Below are 8,131 nucleotides of genomic sequence, written 5' to 3' on the forward strand. Positions count from 1 at the left end.
CTAGTTTTTTCTAGCCTTGCCTCTGGTACTTGGGACATGAGTCCATGGGAACTTCACATGTTTAACCTGTAGCTACTTGCTGGTAAATTGAGTCTGGGTGGCCTGAAAAACTCCTGGGCAAACTTCTGCTCAGCAAGTGCAGTTCTAAGTGTTAGGCTGTAAATGTAACGGATCTGTCTTTTAATCTCAGCCCTCCAACTGTAATAGGCTTGAGTTTTATTTACTAATAAGAAAGATAAGCTGCTGTAAAAGGCTAGACATAACAGCTCAGCTGCACTGCTTAGTTGTCTACAGGAAAGCACTGCAAACACTGACACTAGCCACCGATGTGGTAACATGCGGAATGGTGAAGAAGAGATGTAGAAAGCAACACTTTGTATGTGAGAATGACTGCCCCGTGTCAGCTGAAAATGTTATAGTTGGAAGCATTACCAGGCATATTTTAAGGAAATTCATAAATACATAGGAGGGCAGTGTGCTTAGTGCACAGAAGCAACAGAACATAACATTGTGTAGAGTGTAAGCCCAAACAGAAATAATCAGAAAGCCACATTACTCAAGAAAGTCAGAAACACAGATTTTATGTAAGAACTTAAATTTTCTTTGGCAGGAGAAAAAAAAATTATCGCCAACTGAAATTTAACTTTTTAATTTGAATATGCCATATATGTGAACCAAAAGAATTACAATACTCAGCAAAAGATGTTTCCAACAAGTATTATTTTTGTTACCATATTAACCAGTGCAAAGTAAACCAGAAAGTTATCTGCCCCACAATATAGAAAAACATCTGAACAGTTAGAAAAACATCTCAGAACTACATGATTTTTCTTCCTTCATATTTGATTTTGTATAGATATTTAGACTCAGAGTTGACAGAAGGCCAATGATGTTATAGAAAGAGACATGAACAATGAACACTTTCATGACAAACCGAACTGTTAGAATTACAGCGTCCTGTAAGAAAGATGTTTTACAGTAGGGATTACTTCCCTCTAGCAAAGCAGGGGAGTTAATTAACTGTTTAATAAGAACTGAAAGTACATTAAGGTCTTCTATCCTTTTAGGAAGGTCCCTTTGCTCCAAATATTCCTTTATTAAGTGAGCCCTAAAAGGCATGCTTACAGAACATTTGTGTATTTTATATGCTATGGGGGGGTAGCTTTTGCAGGACCCACATATTACATTTCCCACAGGAAGGAGCTAATCAGTTAAATACAGTCTTCATCATTCCCAGTGCCAGGCTGCTTGTTTCTTGGACAAGGTAGGAGGGATTAAAGGGGATAAGGTGGCATGACAAAGTTCTTAGCATTGGCTTAATGTTACCTATGGTACATCTTTGAAATCAGAAAGTTTATTAAAAATTATTCTTAAAAGTAAAACCGTTTTTATACACAACAGAAGTAAAAAACACAATTCATATTAATGATCCAAAGAACTAGTGAACTGTCCCTTAACTTTCAACCATATGCTCCTTAAATATCTGCAAGAGCAGTCCAGTTTATTAGAAAGTGCAATAAATATGCAGTTAAAAAAAAAAGCTTTGCAAAAGTGATACCGTTTTATTACAGCATACAGTGCTATTTCAATTGGAAAATGGGCAAATTACAAATAAAATGAACAGAAAACCAAAAATTTCCAAGATGTTAAGACTATCAATGAACATATTTAAGTTAGAAAAAACAAACTATGGCATGTTTTATATCTGAAGTTTTATTGATGGGAATGCAAATATAACCATGGCACATCACAAAACCAATTCATAACATTTCATTAAAAGCAGTTCCTTAAAAACATCTGCAACCTTCTATAACAAATACACAGCATTTGAATACTTGTGTCTTAAGTCAAAATATCCCCCTAGAAGCCTATTGTAGATGGTTACTAAAAACCCAGCATCAAACTTTACAATAAAAAAATTGCAGAAATACCTACAACGTTTTAGGTATCTCATGCAGCTGTATTTCAGGAAGTGATTATTCTTGCTCAGGAAAATAAATATTTCCATTTGGTCAAAAGGTGTCCCCCCCCAAAAAGAGGGCATTTCCCGATGGCTAATCATCACCTAAAACTCATATGAATGCAGATGTTTATTGGTAACACAATTTTTTTTTTTTTAAATGTGGTCTCCAGTCACAAGATTCAATTTAATTCATCAATGTGTATACCTGAGGTGCTATGTTGCCTACATTCAGTTTTCCTGGAAGAGATACTAAAAGAAAACAAGTCAACACAGTATATTTTAGCTGAATGGTTCATTTTCTTTATATCATTCTTCCTTTCCAAGGAACTTGTACACCTACTGACCAAGTTTATAAAAGAATGCCATACATCTTTTATCTGTCTCTCACGTCTTCACTGCTTGGATTTGATCTGTCAATAAAAAGAAAGTTAGTCTTAATATTAGATGAATTCTTAATATCTTTTGCTCTTTGAAAATGTAATCCAGTATTGTTCAGGTTACAGAACTACACCAACAGATATTTTGGTGTAGTTACAAGAATGGGGGACAATGCAGTAAGCGTTGTTTTCAACTTTCATCCACTTCTGAAACTCCTCCCCAGCCAAGTTGTTTCCCCCAAATGTTGCTGACTGAACAGAAAGACTCTTCCACATAATTCAATTTTTATCTTTTTTGTGCTTATAAGGTAACATTGATGAAAATAAGGCCTGGAAGTTTACTTCATGAAGTATGCATTTCAATTTCTTGTACACATTTCAGCTTCCACATAACTGAACATGAACTAATTCCCCAATAGCAAAGGATTTAGTTTGTTTTTGAATAACTCGCATGAAAGCTTCTTTGCTCTCAGTAGCTGCACTTCTCCATTGTGGCCTGATTGCCACTTCTCAATTCACTTCTAACTTTTCGTTCGTTAACATAAATGTACTGCATCGCCATTACAGAATGTGGAAGTCAGCATAATCTGCCCCACTAATAGGGAACGTGAGCTGGGTCTAAACTGCCGAGAGACAGGTTAGTTTTACTCTGCTGATGTGTTGTTGCAATAGCAACCCCATTACAAAATAGGAAAATATGCAAACGCAGCCTTCACTAGGGGGAAAAAGGCAAAACTTTCTGCCCCTGTTGCCCCTTATCTAGTTTGAGTATGCAAAAGGTAACTACGGAAAGCAATGCTGTTGATGAGGAGAGCTGTGCATTCATTAATCAGGTGTCATTTCCTCCACTGAATTTTATGGCATCCACAGGCTGTCATTTGGGGACCACTATAACTTAAGAGTTGTTCCAAATAGTTCTCTCTAGTGCTCTACAAACAAGGAGGAGAATCATAGTAAAAATTTGTTCCTGAAATATCAAAGTCTTAATCCATTAAAAGTATAACTGCCAAACTGCAAGTGCTTAGGCAACAATACAAGTTTAAACCCAGCCCCTCTTAGGCTTTTAGGGACAATGAAGCAGGGAGTTAAAGGAAATTTTTAGATAAAGCTCATCCATGAAGAATTTCAGCTCAGAAAATGAAGCAATTTAACAATCCATGAGAAGTGAAGAGCTATACAGAAGCTCCTCCTTACTGTACTTAAAAATCTACATATACAACTTAAATATTTTGTCAGAAAAATATTTAGACAAGCATTAGAGATAATTTTAAGTAGCTTGAAGCTACGTACAAAACCACCAACTCAAAATTTGACTGAAACTTAGAAGGCTCCTCAAAGATAAGCAGAGACATTGAAAATCACAGGAAAATATTGAAAAATCAGAACTATGCCTGAAATTAGGAAAGAGTACGTGATTTGGAATCTGCCTCTATGATAGCAGCATACAGGAGTGAAGGAAACTCAGTAGTAAGATGCTGGTTCTTCACCACAGAACTCTTAGATGGTGGAGGATGCATCAGTGTTCTGTAGGGCAGTAAATCTCTTTGTAAAGACTATTTTTGGCTAGTATTCCTTTCTCTGAAAACATGACCAAATGTTTTTGTATTCTGTAATAACACAGTAAAATAAACCATCTCTTTTTAATTAGCAGTAAGGATTCTAATTAGAAAGGACAGTCTGGTATCCATAGATAAATGGAACATGTTAAATCAGGGACAATGCTGGGTGTTATTTAGGTGCATTTTGCAGGAACGGAGTTCAGTGGCACCGGCTCTTGTCGGTCACTGACATCTAGCGGCTGCCTCAGCACAGAACATGCCGCCACACAAACCCTCACGCGGATGCCGATTGTACTACGCTACCTCATACACTCACAGTGGAAGGAACGAGTCTACCAAAACAATACCACACTTCACTATTCTATACATTTAGCGGTACGTGGGATGACAAAAGAGACCAGACTCTTACCAACATACAATAGAAGGATATATGGCATCCATACTAAATCTGTAATTAAAATGTGTATGTACTACATCATCCAAGATGGATCTGGTATTTTCTATGTGGCTATAGGTATCTGCATATTCTATGATGGTTATGATGTAAGCTATTCTTATTTTGGCTCTAAAGAACTTAAGATGAATAATCAAAACTCATGTATTTGTGTGTTTTGCTTATTTTTCTAGTCTGCTTTTTCACCATTTCCTGGTACATAACATTATGTAAAACAGGGACAGGACTGGAAGAATAAAGAAGAAACTGAACTACGACAATAATCAACTGAATTGCAGGAGCTGGTATGATTGAGTAGAAAGTGCTACCCTGCAAGATTATGCATTAATATTTCATGCAGTTTTGTCAGAGAAACTGACATGATGTTTTGTGTACATTAAGGACCCAAACTAAAGGCAAATGAGATAGAACATCAGTACTCACTCTGTAATTTGATCTGACAGCAGAAGTGGACAGAAAGAAAACAAAGGAAATAATAAAGAAAAAAAAAATCTTACAAAATGAATAAGTTTTGGAGAATGAAAATAGAGCAAGAGAGTTACGTATGATATACCTTGGAGCCAATCTACACCTTCTTGTAATCCTTCTCCTTTAAGAGCATCACTGGCACTGAAGGAAACAAATCAATTTATGAAAACATTGTAAAAATGCAGGTTTTAGTAGAATCATCATACTTGTAATTTACGGAACTGCAAAGTAGCATCAAGTACAATTAACTTAAGTTTTCTTCACGTGGAGAAGGCTGCTTCTCAAATAATATATTCTGGAGTACCTTCCTAATCTGGAAACACCATTTCAAGATGTGATCTATTTTAATTCCAATTTCAAGGCAGAGGAATTGTTCCTAGAACATAAGGGGTTCGGGAAGAGCTCCCACACGAGCCAGCTGCATTGTTCTGTGGCAACTCCCCTTAGATAACTCCCTCCTCAGATTGTACTCCCCTTAGATAACTCCCTCCTCAGATTGTACCATAAAAGATATTTACTACCTATAACAACAGTGAGGAATCATAGAACCACTGAGGTTGGAAAAGACCTTTAAGATCATCTAGTCCAACCGTCCTCCCACGCAGTTCCTATACACAGCAAGAATGCTGGAGTACCGGAGGAAGAAAGTATAGTGTGTACACACTTCACTGTAGCAGCAACTCTAGGAGTGTATGTTATAAATATATATTAAGCCACATTAAGATTGATATATTTAAGCTACAGTGAGAACAGTGTAAATCTACCTTCTGACTCACAGGGATACAACTGTCTAAAGGCCCCTCATTCTTCAGCTCATGAAAGCTAGCACAGGAGTGAATGTGAACTGTTACTGTGCTTAGCTATAAAATTACCTTCCAAGGAGCCTGGAAATTCATCAGTGTAATCTGAAACGAAAAGCAGTGACTCCAAAACCACACCCAGGGAATCAAGTTTAATATTAAAAAGCCTAAAATGAAAGTTGTGTTTTCCAGCAGCATTTAGCTACTGATACAACTTTTATTTAACAACATCTGAGGACTTCAAGAAGACAAAAATCTAACTTCTGTAAAACACTATGATAAAAAGGAGAGTTTTTTTCCTTGTGAACACTGGCACAAAACTCTTCTATTTACATGAAAGCTTACATCCTTCAGAAAGAAGAGACACTAGCTCCTACAATTCCTTCAAGCATTATATGGTACAAAGAGTACTGTGCCCCTCTGAATTCACACAAGAACAGTTTACTCAATGGCCTTTGAACAGTAGCTTACTAAAGCATCTGCAGAGTGGGAAAAAACAACTCAAAAGGTATTATTGTTGATATTCTGAAATTTGCAAGACAAACTAACAGCAGCATTCCAATAACAATTCAACTCAATTTCCCAGCAAAAAGTATTAGCAGCTATTCTGATAAGAACACTACTTTCTGATTTCACTAGTAGTCCTCCATTTTGTTATTTGGGTATTTGTGAAAATTTTCAAGACACAGTCTACATGAATGCATTGTGTGTTTAAAACGTTTGATAGCAAGTATTGTAATATTACTACTACACGTGGCAGCACAGCATTTTATCTGGTTGATCTAATTTATGTTATATAATACTGAGTGGGACAATAAGAGTTAAAATATGAATGTACAAAATAATACCAATAAAAAGGGTAGAAAAAACCCAAAATTTACCAGATATGCCAGGGCTTGTCTTTAATGTTTTCTAATGACAGTAACTGAGATACTTTCACAGATGATATTGCATCCCTGAGGTCCATCTTGTTAGCAAAGAAGAGAATAGGCAGTCGACGGTGCTTAATATCTAGGTATGAACAGAAACAGAAATATTATCGCATTATGCAACACTTACTAATTTCTATATGTAATAAGATACAAACTTACTAATTTCTATATGTAATAAGATACAAACTATACAGGAAGATATTTTGCTCACCTGTAACTGCAATTCTCTGAAAGTTGTATCCTACCAAAATGCATACTGTTGGGTCACATGGCCTCTGATGCATGCTTCAAGAATGCTTACAAACTTTCTGCCAAGCTCTGGGATCTTTCACCCTCTCTCCTCCTAGCATATGTAACTACATCTTTAAATGTAAGGAAGTTGTGGGTGAAGCTGAGGAACAGGAGATCAATAACGGCCTACAAATACTACACATCTCTCTTCAGTGAGGACTGGATGTGTAAAATGGACAGAAAAATGATTTGTGTTCTTTCGTAACCTCACAACAGTAGTTGGATTAGGGCATCCATCACTTTATAAAACAGGAAAAAGATGCATGTGTCTGCACATCCCTTATCTTGTCTTCATTTGAAGAAGGGCTTCTTTTCCAGAAGCTCTTCTCAGCTAGCAGGGTAAACTACAGACCAAACCAAGTACACTGGCAATTTTTGGCATACTTAACACATTTAAAAGCATAAGCCTGATTACCACAAAAGTTAGAGAGTCACTGGAAGGAAACAACGCATACTCTCTTCAACATGACAGGTGTAAAACTCCCCAAAAGATACCAGCACCAAGACTAACTAAGAATTTTGAGTATTATTTAAACAAAGATGAATTACAGGATTAGAGAAAGTCTATCAATCAGTTTGTGATGTGAAAAGAACTTAAAGCCTCCCTATGGCAAAAATTGCTACACACGTTCTTTTTAAAATAGTAAAAAGTTATTTCACAGAGGAAAATCTAAGAGTTTATGTAAAAAACTTCAAATATAAACCCTGAAAACTCAACAAACTGTCAATGCTGAAGCGGTTTGAACCTTCCTAATTATGTTCTTTTCAAAAATCTCTATTGAACTGTTCCACAGAATCATTGGAGATAACACTATCTACCCATACTCAGAGATCATGAGTGCTGACCAAAATGCTGACAATTTTCACAAGTATTTACCCTATCTGAAGCTATTTTTCCTCTGATATCCTCTAATGAAAATCAAAAGCCTCAAAATACAAGCAGAGAGCATTAATAAGCCTGCTTTGATTCCACAGTTAAGCAGCTTTTCTATCTCCTGATTGAAATCTCTATTATATAATTAAGGGAAACCTGGTACCCACAGGTTGCAGGTTACAGATAAATTAAAAACATGGAAATTAGCTGACAACATATGCAAACAGCCAAGTTAATCGGAGAGTTTTTAGTGTTTTATTTTAAATCAATTAAGAAGGGGCACAACCTACCCAGTGTAAACTCAGAAATGTATACTTAAAGATTTTTGCTAAATAAAGTGGTGGTCACAGAAATTTACATTATTTCCTACCTTACGATGTTGTTTCCTGTTACACAGTATCCCCCCCCCCCCC

The 8,131-nt window shown here is 36.3% G+C and overlaps 1 protein-coding gene across 6 annotated transcripts in view; it reads right to left on the reverse strand.

The window, feature by feature from the left end:
• Positions 1 to 1,530: 1,530 nt before the first annotated feature.
• The window catches only part of ARL6 (ADP ribosylation factor like GTPase 6), a 19,869-nt gene continuing 13,268 nt past the window's right edge, over positions 1,531 to 8,131 (reverse strand). For 4 of the 6 annotated variants that reach the window (XM_026845421.1, XM_026845432.1, XM_026845410.1 and 1 more), the window contains 4 exons: positions 6,503 to 6,632; positions 4,907 to 4,962; positions 4,777 to 4,789; positions 1,531 to 2,373 (listed from right to left, as the gene is read on the reverse strand). In XM_026845421.1, coding sequence (XP_026701222.1) covers positions 2,337 to 2,373; positions 4,777 to 4,789; positions 4,907 to 4,962; positions 6,503 to 6,632 — 236 coding nt within the window. In that variant the 3' untranslated portion in view covers positions 1,531 to 2,336. The remainder of the gene's footprint in view (positions 2,374 to 4,776; positions 4,790 to 4,906; positions 4,963 to 6,502; positions 6,633 to 8,131) is intronic. The other 2 variants (XM_026845449.1, XM_026845457.1) reach the window with 1 other exon arrangement.

The sequence above is a fragment of the Athene cunicularia genome, assembly GCF_003259725.1.
Source record: "Athene cunicularia isolate RWA chromosome 1 unlocalized genomic scaffold, athCun1 chr1_part1, whole genome shotgun sequence".
NCBI classification, from domain to species: Eukaryota; Metazoa; Chordata; class Aves; order Strigiformes; family Strigidae; genus Athene; species Athene cunicularia.